This window comes from Protopterus annectens, chromosome 9.part0, assembly GCF_019279795.1.
Source record: "Protopterus annectens isolate FY-2018-M chromosome 9.part0, PAN1.0, whole genome shotgun sequence".
In the NCBI taxonomy this organism is placed as follows: domain Eukaryota; kingdom Metazoa; phylum Chordata; order Ceratodontiformes; family Protopteridae; genus Protopterus; species Protopterus annectens.
This window is the reverse complement of record NC_056743.1, coordinates 741,278,365-741,293,601: the sequence shown is the minus strand read 5'-3', so window position 1 is coordinate 741,293,601 and position 15,237 is coordinate 741,278,365. Positions and strand designations below refer to the sequence as shown.

Below are 15,237 nucleotides of genomic sequence, written 5' to 3'. Positions count from 1 at the left end.
AAACGGTCATTGCCCTGATTTTTGCAGATGTTAGTAAACCCATACTTTAAAATGGACTGAATGGCAAATTAAACAAAATGTTTACTCAAATGGAATAGATAGCGCATGACATCAACATTGTAGGTGGGGCTTTCTCTCTTGTATTTTAGGCTGTTTACTTTAGAAATTTTATTCACTCATGTTTGAATACTGCAGGATTTCTGATGAAGTTCGAATATTAAAAAAGAGAAAGCGCTCAAATCGGAAATATGTTTTTCTAGTTATTTTTCCTTCCACTTTTAAAGTTTTTTTATTTTATATAGTGTTCAGTAGTACCTCTTGGATAGTTTTATTGTACTATTAAGCACATAGCTTAGTGGGTTAAGGGCAAGACAAAAGCGCAGTAGAATATACCCCCCCTTTGAATTTTCAGCCCTGGGATAATAATTTGTCCTTTATCGTTAGCTGTAAAGTGGTTTGAAACTGTCTCATGGTCATTGTAATGTAATTGATCAGTTTATACATCCATAAGCACTCCTTTAACCATGAATGAGAGATGCTGTCAAATGTTCTTTTGTAATCTACTCAAGCCATACATAGATTCTTCCTTTTTAAAACTTTCCATTATGACTTTAATTACCAACAACTGATCTTTTGCTCCATATAACTTTCTTTTGTTACCATTTTGTTCTATTGCCATGATTGAGTTTTCTTCTAAATGATTATAAACATCTTCAGAAGATAAGATATTGGTCTACCATTTTTAAAATAGCTTGCAGGTTCACTCCTAAGTATAATTTTCCTTGCTGTTAACCAGGCTGGTGTTTGTTTGGGTTGCACATATAAGCAATTCTTGCTCAGGGCTAAACGTTCATGTAAAGATGTTAATACTTTTAGCCAGAAGTTAGGTGGTGCATCTGGGCCTGGGGTTTACATTTAGGAGCTTTTCTAATTTTGTTTCAGTTTCTCTGAATGTTACTTCATCCCATCTCATATCCTGCACATTTGAACTTCTGTTTCTCTTACTACTTCTATCCATTTAGCATCTTTGTTATGTTCCACAGTGTCTTATAGATATTTCTCCAAAATGTGTCTATTTCTTCTTTCTTGGTGTGTTTCTAATCCTTTTGCTTTGTTTCCCAGTTCTCTACAAGACTTTTTCTGTCAGCCGCAGAAATTCAAGCTCTAGGTAGCATTTTGTCTGTGACTTAGAACACACTGGAGAGACAGATACATGTCCCAGAGACTACCTCTCCTATGGAACAGGCTTCTCATTCATGTGAAACTGAGTTTGTCGGGTCTAGATTAGATAACCAAAAGTTTTATTCAGCGAATGCTCACATAAGCGAAAACTCTGGAAATTGAAAGGGTGTTTGTGGGGTCGTGATACAGTGAGGAGTGGGATATTTGCCCTTTCCTCACTGTAGTGTGATCTTGGAGTTGGAATATATAGTTAGTGGGGGTGAGGGGGGTGCAGCCCCCCACAATAAGAAGTTTGATTTCCAACGTTTTTGCTCATGTGAGTGTTCGCTGAATAAAACTTTCGGTTATCTAATATAGACCCGAGTTTGTCTGTTACTCAATAAGTGCAACCTAGACCAGTGGATGGGAAATAGGAAATTTGCCCTATTTGGATAAAGAATGTTATTATTCTTTCAGGAAAACTTGGCTAGGCTTAGAAATACACCCCCCCCCCCCGCCAGTCGTTAGCCTAGTAATGTAACAATCAATCTATGAATCAATTAATTTATTTTGTACTTTTCCTTTATATTTATCTGCATATCTTCCAAGTTCTTCTCCCCTGTGCTTATATTGTTAGTTTATTATTTGCAATAGTGTACGACAGATCCAGGTCTGTTGTAATACTGCACTTTGCTTTTATCATGTCTACCTTTCTACGTATTTTTGTTGATCTGTTCCCTCTTTTATAATCTTCTAACAATGACACTTCATATCTTAATTGCTTTATAGTTTTCTCTATACAATACTTCCATGACGGCTTCTAACATCTCGAGTCTTACAAACTTTTTGTAATCTATTTCTTTCATTGATCTTAATATGCCTATCCATCTCTATTAAAATCAAGCAACTCTTCGCCTTCATCTTTTCCTTCTAAACTGAGGGCACATTCTTTTTTCTCTGTTTCCTGTGGGAATTCTACAGAAAGTTCCAGAATATCTTCATGTGACATTTTCTCTTCAGATGCATCCTGCGTCATTTGTTGCTCTTTCATATGGGAATTCACTGGCCTATCACTCCACGACATTGACTGCACAGAGTTGCCACATTTTCCTATTCTTTCCATTGCTGTGCAACTACAACTGAACTTTTGTACTGGTTTCCTACTGAAGACTCCAGAGCATCTGATCAAATGCTTCCCGTTCCACCTGTTTTTCCTTAATTTGGACACTCACTGTTCTATTGCAGTGTGAAGTTATCAGAGTTGGATTTTCTACACTAAATCCTTCACTTCACAGGTAATCCAAATCTTCAGTATTTTTTCTTTAACAACTCCATTACTAATCCTCTTTTCTACTTTCCCCTTTGTTTTCTTTTTTTTGTAGTATAACATTTTCCATATTCGGATGCCTTTGCCTGTATTTCTCTTTAAATATCTTTGGTGGTGCCTTTTTGTATTGATTAGTTTTACTTTATCCTTTGTAGGGATGCTGCACCATATAAAATCTCTTTTTCTTGCTCATGTCCATATTTTTTTCTTCAGATGTCTCTCATTCCACCTGTTTCCCCTTACTTTGGGGGCACGTATCATCATGCTGTGACATAACTCTACACTAAATCCTTCACTTCACAGGTACTCCATAACTTCAGCTTCTACATGTTTAAGTTCCACTTTACTAATCTTCTGCTCTAGATTCCCCTTTGTGATATTATTTCTTGTATTGTGAAATTTTCCATATCTGGGTAACTTTGTCTGTATTTCAAACACTTTTGGAGCTACATTTATGTATTAATTAGTTTGGCTTTCTCCTTTACATAAATATTGCACCATTACGACATCTCTCTATCTTGCCCATGTCCATGTTTCTCTCTTATACCTTGCAAAAAAAACTCTGGGTTTTGCTCTTTATATTTTTGCTCTTCCTCAGTTGCTTATTTTTCTAAACCATCCAAGGTTTCTTGGTCTATATAAAGTTTTTCATAAATATGTTGTATTAATGAACACACATTTGCCTTTGAAACTTTTGACAGTTTTTCTTTGTGCAAGTATTTTCCTTTCTCTTAATTTCTCTTTTAATCTTTTTGAATATCTTCTATCTAGAAATTGTGGGTTTCTTGCATAATAGTAACAATACATAATTTCTGCATCATCTATTATCTTTATGGCTCTTTTGTGGCCCATCAGTTTTTGTGGACTACTACTTCCTTCTACAACAGGAGGGCCATCCCTACTCAGAGCCTGGCCTAACCCCATTGCAGAAATGTTTCCATGTCTTGAGAATTCTACATTGTGATTTTTTTTCCATTCCAGGCACTAGTCTGCTTACCAGGATTGGGCACTTTTTTATCCTAGGACTTGTGCATCCAGTTGTCTTTTTTTACATTTATCCTACTTCTGTCCATGACAGATGCTACATAAAATAAGTCTATATACAAGTGTAGTCATGTGTGAGATTTTGTAAAAACAGGGTCCTCCACGTGAAGGTACTCACCAAGACTTGAGGATGAATTCTGTTCCAGCAATGCTACTCTCCGTTGCTTGCTGATTTTATAATCTCTCCATTTGGACCTTACTGTATAATGCTAGTGATCTTCGTACAGTTCATCCAAAGCTACCAATTAAGTACATGTAATTGTCTTCATAACAATCATGGGTATACACTGTCAACAAAGTTATAACTGCTGATGGGGGTCTCTATGTGGATGAAAGTACCTTATGCTCTTATTACCTTGTCATTTTTAAACAGTCAACGAATCTGGCTTTGCAGGATTAGTGTGTTTGTGTAGGTGTGTATGTGAGACAGAAAGAGAGAGAGAATTAAGCTGAAATACATTGGCTATTGTATGTTCGTGAGAAACAAATTTGAAATATGTGACTTTTTATTATTTTTATTAATTTTGACAAATATCTGAGAAAGATGTAGTCAACGATTTAGCTATAACTGCTGGGTTTGGAGAATATCTGTAAATATAAATGTACACATAATCCTCCACTGACTAGATGTAGTTTCAATAAATGCAAGTTTGAAGGGACACAAAGTTTGCCACTGATCATGCTAAGTCTGTTTTCTTTGTGAATCCCTTTCTGTTTTCTTTAGTAAAAAACAATCAGTGTTTTTGCTATAAAATTTGAAATAAAGACTTTAAATCAAATCTCTGTAAGCACTGTAATAGTAAAGAAAAAACAGTATGCACACTGACAGGTTTGAACAGTGTTTGGTATAATTGGGGAGAGACAGCCAAGTAATGGGATACTGTAATGATTAAGGGGAGAAGAGGGCCCTGGTCCAGTGCCCTGCCTAGAGGCCTATCTATCCATAATCTGGCTCTGATCACATGATAGCCATATATACCCAGAGCTAAAAAGGCTCAACAACATATGTACCATTTTATTGGTTCTTACATGAAATTATTTACTATGTACCATTTTATTGGTTCTTACATGAAATTATTTACTTTATCTTATTTGTGTTTATTAACCAAAAACCTAGACATACAGAATGGGAATGTTTTACAGTGGTACAGTGTGACCCAGTGCACACAATTAGAAAATATACACAGTAAATAACACAGTATCCATAAGGCCTTTTGTATAAACAGTAATGCATATAATACACAAGGCTGGAAACAAATAAAACAGCACTTTGCATACATAGTAAACCCCAAAACTCCTTAAATACAGATAAGCACAACAGTATTTTTTGTATTAGTGCCAACAACCCATGGACATCATTATAAGGTAGTTATGTAATGACAACATGTCATTCTGAGACTTTTATACTAATGTCCATCATGGGAAGACTGAACAGGATCATCACAGATAGGCTGACACAAGCAACTTCAGGTATGTATGGCATAAATTAAGCTAGATGTGGACTGGTGTCAATTATCTAAAAGGGAACAGCAAGCAACCAAATCCAACACTGGTACAGGCAGAGTGAAACTGTTACATCTTTCTTTTCAATAAAACATCTTTATTAAATCATCACATATGATATAGGCAATCATGCATTTATACAAATGAAAACAAACCACACTGACACAATTTTAGCTGCAAATATCATACGCCACTTATAATCTAACCAATCACTGTCAGACATTACATAGCTCATTCAAATCCTGCCTTCTTTAAAACCTCATTCATCCTCTACATGTATCGTTCCCAAAATACCCATTTCTTTCTATGTAATTTGATCCTACCTTTTTCTAAAGTTCCCATTTCCAATTGTTTTATCTCTGTTACTATATGCACTGCTACTAGTATAGTTGGTTTAGACTTTGATTTCTATCTTCTAGCAATTGCTTTTTTTTGGCAGCCACCATAATTAGACTTGGTAAGGCCTTACTATTTCTAGGCAATTCCGATTCTGTAATTCAAAAAAACCTCACCAAGACAGTGCTGGATACCAGGAAACTCAAAGTACCAAATGCTCCAAAACTTGCATAACATTTCTTTTATTAAAAGTGCCACAAACAATCCAAAGAGTTAAGCACTTTCATTCCAGTAGGAACTTCTTCAGAACTCAATTACCACAAAAACATTTTGCTGTTAAAATAGGTTAGTAAAAAAAACGCACACCCATCCTATTAATCAAAAAAAATCACTTAATGCTCAATTGCTTCAACTTTAAACATGAGATGATGGACACTGCCTCATTTAATCCAGGGTACTGGGTTACATTCAGCTTAATTGCCATTTGTTACATTCAACTTAATTTGCCATTTTAATTCACAAAAGTTAAGATGTTCATCAACACCCCTACCATGTATATCCATGTCTATCTTAGTTATAATTAAAAATCCAAAAACATGATCTGTGTTGAAAATCAAATTTTCATTCAATCCATTAGTACTTTGTTTCTTGATATCCTGTAAATGCTGATATATATGATTCTTTAGCCTCCTAGAAGTCATCCCCAAATAGAAAGCAGGATATGACACATTGGGCCAAACATTTTTTGTACAACAATTATATTTGCCCTCTATCTTGTACAAAACATTTCTCACAGTAAAATTACTTCCACATAAAATAACTGAACAAAATGCACAAGCACCACACTTTTTCATACCCTGATGAACATGTCTTTTTTTCTACCGCTGTCCTTTCTAACAGTTTTTTAAAAGACATACCTTTCCTGTAAACTACTGATGGTTCCATCCCAACCCTTTGGATAAGATTGGCATCACCCCTAAACACTCCCACTATCTAAATTATAGGTGGAAATGAAAGTTTTCCCTTTTCTCTAATAACTGTCATTATTTGCCCCCTGAAAATGTTCAACAGATGTACGAGTGAGTATATTTTGAAAATATCCATTTTGCCTCTATTATGACTTCATTTTTGATCTTTTCCAAAACTTCCATCAGGTAGCCACTTTTGACAAACATATTAATTACAAATTCACATTCATGTTGAAACTTATCGAATTCTGAAACCATTCTGGCCACTCTTACCAGCTGGCCCTTCACAACAGATTCTTCTGACGCATAGGATACAAGCTGGTAAAGTGCAGTTAGGTAATGGAAAAAGGTATTTTTGTAGTATGTTAGAAACAAAACTATTAATTTCCTTGTCCTTTACAATTTCCACATTCAATCCAAAAAAATTGATTTTTTTCTACATCCCAAGTACTAGAAAAGAATAAAAAATCAACTGTGTTGTTAATGTATTGTAAAAATTGCTCCTATGTATCAGGGTGTCTGTCTACACAATAAATATGTCATCCAAATTCCAGGTATAGACCACCCAACAATTTTGATATTCACTGTTAAAGACAAATAAATCCTCCCACTCGGCCATGACGTAATTTGCAAATAAGGGGGCGCAAGCCGCCCCCATAGCAACACCTGTTGATTGCCTATAGTATTGTCCTTCAAAGAATAAAAAATAGTTTTGCAATACTAGTTCCATTAGAGTCGTCATGGCACTAACGTGCCAGTTATCTAAACGCAAATGTTTTATCAGTTGTTCCCCAAATTAAAGCCCATTTGATGAGGAATCGCTGAAAACAAGCTATGAACATCAATGGTAACAAAAATCAGTTTATCATATTCTACTCTACTCAATTTTGTGCAAAAAATGCCAAGAATTCTTGCATATGTGGTCTATTTGATCCAACCCATTCTTTAAGGAAACATCTAAAAATTTAGCAATAAAACAGGTCTTAGATCTGGCACCATCCACTATTGGACATAAGGGAGGGTTGACAATATTAGAATGAATTTTTGTTATATCAAAAATACTGGCTACCGCAGGTTTTGAATTAACCATAAAACAGAACTCACTCTCTCAAATTTGGCCCTGCATTAACATGTCCTCTAATATACAATCTTCAGACTTCTAGGATGCTAAAGAATCATATACAAGCATTTACAGGATATGAAGAAACAAAAAAGTACTAATGCATTGTACAGACATTTGAGTTGCAACACAGATCATGTTTTTGGATTTTTAATTATAACTAAGACAGACAAGGATATGCAGGGTAGGGTTGTTGATGAATATCTTAACTTTTGTAAATTAAAATGGCAAATTAAGTTGAATGCAACCCAGTACTGTCTTGGTGAGTGTTTGTTTATTCCTGGTTTGTCATGGTTTATTACTAATTCCGATTCTGTATCATAGCTCAAAAAATAATTTCCTTAGTTACAACAATTTGCTCACCAAGTATTTCTAATAGAGCAGTATGCATGGAATTTTTAAATTCTGCCAACTCACTACACCTTCGTAAAATATGTTCCCAATTACCTATTTCTTCCCCATCACACCTCCAACATTTACTATCTACCGGAATACAAATTATTTGCAGTCTACTTGGGGTATAAAAATACCTATGTAAACAATTCCAAGCAAGATCCTAAATCTTGTATACACTGTTGCATATTTTGGAGACATACATATATCCCCCCCATTGTTTCTTTGTGAATTGCTTATCCAATCTCTCTTCCCAATCCTTTCCATCTTCCTCGGATTGATTCTTATAGTTGTCATGCAGTATTTTATATGTTCTACTAATTACTCCTTTAACAGCAGCTTCTGTTGTAGATTCTGCAAAAACTCTACCAGTGCTGGCCTTTCACTTAGGATCCCCTATTTCTTTCTCTTTGCCTATACTCTGATATCAATCTTTGATAGGGAAGGCAATCTCTGACCTGCAGTCCAAATAAATTCTTGGTCTCTTCCCATTCTATTACCTTTCCCTCTCTAATTATTGTTCCCATTACCTTGGTTCTTTTGCCAGTTTTATGCAATGAATTCTAGCCTACTCTTGCCTATTTGCCCGTATCTATAATTGCATTCATCCTATCGGCAGAATCTCATTTCTCCATTCCTGTGCTGGCTTAATTCTTAGAAACGTTCTGCTGCTTTATGAATATAAAATTCTGTATGGTTATTTTTATTCTCCTTAAGGATCTGCATCCAAAATCCCAGTCCCTCCTTGGTTTTTGAGCTTCCTCAGTTTCATCATCATCCCTTTCCACTTTAAAATTACAGATTTATGTTTGTGCTCTGTACAGGAGCATTAGCTGTGTAGTTCTGAAATACCTCTTCAAACTGGGTAACCCAAACAGCCTTGTACTGTTGGAGGAATCAGCTTATCCCATTTGACTTTTGTTGTTTTCCCTTCCAAATAAAATCCTTCAGTTCTTTATTAATTGCTATCCACAACTTATCCTCTGGCTGACAAAAATATGCCTGACCTGTGTATAAAACTAATAAAAACACTAAACATTTTTACAGCTTGTATCTTGCTATCCATAAACAGCACTTCCATTTTCTCAATTTTTTTTATTACCTTTTTAGTCTCTTCCACATATCCATAGCTGCCAAACCAGAATCCTTTTTAATCGGTATTCCTAAATACTTCATTTTATCATGTCCCCATAAATATGGATATTGCTGAACTAATTCATGTATGGGTACATAATTTACAGCTATTGTCGTTGTTTTAGCTTCATTAATTTTGTATTCCAAAAAGATTTGAAACTGTTTCAAAATGTTCCACAAAACTGAAATTTGTTTTTTCAGGTATAAAATAATATAATCTGCAAATAGAGCCAGCTTGACTACCACACCAATTGTATCCTTGAATTTCTGAGTCCCTTATTTTCTAAATATAATGTAAATAACAAAGGGAAAGAGGACACCCCTGCCCGATTCCTCTGCTCAAACGAACCAAAAACAGCAACCACAACCAGCAGGACAAAACTGATCAACAATCAGCTCAAAGTCACTCATCTGTTGCCTGGTCCAAACCCAAAAGAAACAAGGGTAGATAAAAAATATTAAATAATCAGAACAGCAAGTCCAAACCTGAGTGAAACAAGAGCAACATACAAATGAAATCAATTTAGTGCAGCAGGATTTCAATGTGCTTTGTAAATCATGGCTCAGCACTCATACTGTTTCACATAGAATCAGGATATGAAAACTTTTAAAAATAGTTCCGTTAAAACTACAAGGAAAACCCATTCATGCTAGAGTTTTCACTGTGTAATACCTTGAATCTCTCATGGGATATATATAAATGATCCTTTCAGGACATCAAGTCTTTAAGCTACATGGCTTCTCAATGTCCATGTGTTTTTTTTTTCACTTTTTAAGGTTTTATGGTTACATTCAGGCCTATAAAGTCAAACTTCACTAGCTGGGGACATGCATGTTTCGGCCTTTATATTGACCTCATCACCACAGTATCCACTTTTGCTTTGCTGGTGAGGTCATTAAAAAAGACTGAAGCATGCATGCCCACAGCTAGTGGGGTTTGACTTTACTGGCCTGAATCTAAACAAAGACTTGACAAAAAAAAAAAAGTCATGGACATTCAGAAGCCATTTAGCTGAAGCACGATGCCCTGAAACATTTGTATACATCCCATGGACCTCCACTACAGCAGGTTTAAGGTATCTCACGGTTAAAACACTAGCACGTCTGGGTTTTCCTTGCAGTTTTTACTGAATGGTTTGTCTGTGTGCCCTTTTTACCCTTTGGTCTTGACATGGAATTTTTAAAAATAAATCAGAAATGATTTGAAACTCCCCAAACTCTCATGATTTTCTTTGCAAACTACTCCTAAAGATAATCCAGAATCCAAGTGACAGGAATAGATGGGATAAATGCACAACAGATTATTCATAAAAACATAAACAGAAGGAACTCGCAACTTAACTTTAAATTGCATCACTGGGAAGCTCAGCTTCATAGATATACAAACTGTTTATACTTCAGTCAGTGTATGCGGCATTTCCAATAACTGTGGGATATAACATCTTGTACTGTAGCTGCTAACAGTAACAAGGGATGTGTTGTTCAACTGTTTCAGAAAGAACCACTTAAGCAGGTCCTCAGATACACAGCTCCAAGACTAATAATTGTTACAACAGCATTTGGAAATAGTGGTGATAAGCAATGTCACAAAAGTATGACTTATGCCTATTGTGTGAGCAAGTCAATTAACTAGAAAGATTGACTTGGAGATGAGAGGAGGCATAAGGGTGGTGTAAGAAGAGAGGGGGGGAATGTTTCCCTACCAGATCCAAGTCAGGAAATATGTTTGCTTTTATCACTGTCCACTGAGTATTTAGACATTATCCGCATCCACACACCAGACTTGCTGAAGTCATTCAGGTGGGGTAACATGCAAAGGAGCATACTGCATCACTGCAGTACACCTTTCCTGTACGCCTGTCAGTCTCTTTTGGAGTATACCACTGTAGCATTTTACAAGGGTGGTAGACACGCCAGCACTTAAAGTGCTTGGCAAAAGTACAGGTGTCAGGTGATAGTAATAATCATAGTATAAATTAGACACCAGGCATAAAACTTGAGCCATCTTGTATATAATGTGTTCAGACATCTGATGGCTTGAATAATAATAATAAAATAGACTGGAATAATCTGCTAGTTAAATTATGTTTCACTGATGTGTGATTGCAATTTGTTGAACTGAGAATTACATTTACCGGAAACTTTGTGTGCCTGTGTACTAGTTTTACTTTTTCTTGGTAAGCTTCTTGCCAGGGAACCGACAGATATTTTTTATGGTTTAAGGATTTTTATAAATCTCTATTTGAGAAAACAGACAATGAGCATTGCTGGAAAAGGAAATTCCCTCTCCCACTCTTGACTTTACTGCTACACATATCTGAACCCATGAAAACAGATGACAAACAAAGATGGTATAATCCCAAAACAAGTGGTGACAGACAGCTTGTCATAATTTCTCTGTCTCATTATATTTATTATTGCAGTCTTTGACTTTTGATGTGTGAGAAACTGAAAACCATGAGAACTAGCTTGTTAACTCTGTGCCCTGCACGAAGTGGAAACACTATTTCAGTCATTACAGGCAAAAGGCACCAACTCACTTCACATATCCAAATGTTTTTGGGGGATCCTCTCAGGCTACTATAGTAATGAAAACTGTTTTACAACTTATTTAATTTATTACAGGGTGCCTATCTGTGCTAGCAATGACAGGACAAATGTAATGATGTGATATGACTGCAAAATGGAAGTTCTCTAAATGTACAAAAAGAGGTTGTATCTAGCTTGCTAAAATAAACATAATCAACCATACTACTACTACAAAATTTCAAAACTATTTTTTGTTTCCCATATGACACTACCCTCATCAAATGGCCATTCATTCCCTCAGAAAGGTAAAAGCCAGGTATCTCTGGAAGAGGTGTTGCTCCCCAATCATGGGCTCACCACTAAGTGCACTAGACCATTGACAATGTGCGAGACATACAATCAACATAAACAGAAAAAGAGCTGAAGTAAACTTTCTGTACACACTGTAGTTGAGCAACAAAAGGAAAATAATGGGATACACAACAACAGGCTTTACCAATAATATCCAGGAAGTTACCATCACTGTATACAGATGACTACAGCATTATGGGAAATTCTGGTGACTGTTTCCAAAAGGACATAAAATACAGTTGTTTGCAATTAAAAGTGTGAAAGGTCTGCATCAGAAGTCAAGTGAAGAAAGTAAAAGGAGTTTAAAAAATATGCTCAGAAGATAATGTAAAGGTGTGTATAATACAAATATTTAGGTGCTTCAAAGGAATCTAGAGAGGCATAAACCTTGGCATACTTCAGAAAAATAGCTCAGCAGTAAGAAGGTACTATTTCTAAACTGAGTGAATATAGCGGAAGTATAAAGGGAGGACATTGTTCTCTTCTGAAAGACAAATAAGAGTTGAACTTAAGGAACTCCCATCATGCGCAAACACTGAGTTCAGAACCAGAAGGAGAATTCAGAAGTGTATGGGACAGACATACGGCAGCATTAGAAATGAATAAGAAAGGGTAGGGTAACAGACTTGGCACTTCCATCAGGAGTCAGGGAAACTGGAAAACTTGGATACCATCCAAGATCTGCTTGGCATACTAAAGTTTAAGCTTATGTGTTAAAACACATACACTTAGACAACATGGTGAGCCAGATCTCCTGTCACTGTCTGTAAAGTCGGATGTCCTTCATTTCTCTGCATAGGTCTTCTTTCAATACTCATTTACTCCCAAAACATACTGCCTGGATTTACTGGTAATTCTAAATCTGTTTATGCATATAGCCCACATGCTGATGCTTCATTACAACATGGTTGATTGTTGTGGTTGTAGGATTTAAAAAGAAAAAAACATTGTGTATATACTGCAGATCAGCTCCATGTCTTCTACATCAATTTTATGCATAAGAACAAAACACAGTGTATTTGTATATAACTTACCTGATAGCTTAGACAAAAGTGTGTCATTCACTGCTACAGGAATATAGATATAACCACTGGCAAACTCCATCCTAGCTTCTTAGAGTGGTAAATAAACCCTACAAATAACAGACAATATAAAATTAAAATGTGTGGATTTATGAAACTATCTTTGGTATGTGCTAGACAATGCCATTGTCCATCAAAATGTAAAGGCAATGCATATTGTTGTTCACTTACATCACATATATTAAGCTCATGTCATCATACATATCCTAAGCGACAGAAGGCGCTCCAGCTAGGAAATGTAAAACAGTTCAAATCAACACTGAAAAGTGTGATCACAAAACTGCAATTGAAGTAATATGTACACCAAGATCAAAAGTGAGACACCTTGGAAAATTTCCTTTATTCCAAAATACAACACTCACAGACTTGATACATAAAAGCAGCAAGGATATGTGCGGTACACCCATCCCCAGCAAAAATGTTTTAAAAGTATTGCACCAAGTTTTAATTTTTTGCTGTTTAAATTAGTCATTGCCTAGTGTCAGTTGGTAATGCCTCACATTTCTGTCACAAAGCCAAACAGAAGCATGCAAGAAAACGTGGTCCCAGGTATCTAGAAAAGAAGTAAAGTCCTTGCCATATTCAGGGTTAGCAGCAACTCGAAAACAGAAAATTAAGGACTGATCAGTATCTGCAGCTTCCTGTATTATGCCCAAAACCAACTGACAGTGATCAATTAACCCACTTCTTAGAAAAGCAAAAAATACTGCATAGCTTTAGAGAAGTTGACAGCCCTGGGATCATATCTCGTTGTTCACAGCCCTGGGATCGTATCTCGTTGTTCACAGCCCTGGGATCGTATCTCGTTGTTCACAGCCCTGGGATCGTATCTCGTTGTTCACAGCCCTGGGATCGTATCTCGTTGTTCACAGCCCTGGGATCGTATCTCGTTGTTCACAGCCCTGGGATCGTACCTCGTTGTTCACAGCCCTGGGATCGTACCTTCTTGTTCACAGCCCTGGGATCGTATCTCGTTGCTATCCTTGACCAAGGTAAATCCATAACACCCATATTTCTGAGTCTCTCCATAGCCTTTGGCATAGAAGAACACTCACTGTTGGTAAGATGGCCAATGGCTGAAGACATGGAATGCATATCAACTCTCTTGCATACTTTTTGGAGTTACATGCCTATTAGTTAGTTAGTTATATAGACCCCAAACGTCTATATGCAAACCCTGGTAGTTGTCCTCCATAAAGAGAATGGGACACAGATTCACTAATGCCACTGTTAGATGTAACCACTGTGCTATTGTTCTAGTAATCCACAGCCAAGTAATGGGACACACTCCTTTTTGTCTAAATTGGTGTGGCCTCAGAGGTAGTATATTTAAAGAAAAGGGGTGAAGGTACATCTCACACATCAAGGGTGTCATGGAGCACAGGGCACTCCCCTGCAAAACACTGTATATTACAAAGAATTACTGCTATGCTTTCTGGCAGTTATGTGGGTTGGTACTGTAAACAAACTCACTGTCAAGCATTTGAACATCAGTACAGCACAACAAAATCGAGCCAGAGTATCAGGCCTTCTACATTTGAGGTATCTTCATGGCCCTTCTTTACAAGATCCCCATAAAGTTCCTTTCCATCCTGAGTAGTACATCCCCAAACTATTAGCCTTTTCTTCTTTGCATTTTAGGATCTTTTCTCACTATTCTCTGCAGTAGTAGCAAAAATACTGGAATCATCTAATCTAGTAACTCCGTCTCCTTTCTCAGATGTCCAAACTATTTCTTCCTGCCCAGTTGTTCTTTAACATCCCCTTCCACTACTGTAGTTATGCTGCACTTCTACTTGTAGCGAAAGTCATCATCTGTGATCATACCTCTCAATGTCTTAGTACAATAAATCTGGCCAAAGGGTCATATTTTAAATATTAGTCTTTAAACTTAGAAAGTTGCTAGAATAACAGGATTTGTGTTAGCATGCATTGTCTGAAGGATATGAAGTATGAAACAAATATATGTCATTATTTATTTCAATCCTCAGTGATTTGCCAGAAAACCACAACATTTTGAGTAACAGATCAACAATACGAAGCAAAAATCTGGAAAGTTGAGAGGCATGTCTGTCATCTGTGACACTTTTCAAATGTTTTCTGAAGTAATGCATTTTTGTAGCTTATCAGATGAAGCAGGAGGAGAGGAGGAGAGCTACTACATACAAGGCAGTGTTTTATGCTCACAAAACAGCCCAAATGTTAAAAGGTCAAAAGGGAAGGGGCTTAGCAGCTACTTGCCAGCTGTCATCTGTTGGGGGAGTGTTTGAGGTCACTGTACTGTCTTGA

At 36.5% G+C, this 15,237-nt stretch overlaps 1 protein-coding gene across 6 annotated transcripts in view; it reads right to left on the bottom strand.

Annotated features, from left to right (window-relative positions):
- The window catches only part of LOC122811493 (circularly permutated Ras protein 1-like), a 1,239,209-nt gene that overhangs the window by 887,780 nt on the left and 336,192 nt on the right, over nucleotides 1-15,237 (bottom strand). For all 6 annotated transcript variants that reach the window (XM_044083365.1, XM_044083368.1, XM_044083363.1 and 3 more), the window contains one exon: nucleotides 12,901-12,998. In XM_044083365.1, the coding sequence (XP_043939300.1) occupies nucleotides 12,901-12,970 (70 nt within the window). In that variant the 5' untranslated portion in view covers nucleotides 12,971-12,998. The remainder of the gene's footprint in view (nucleotides 1-12,900; nucleotides 12,999-15,237) is intronic.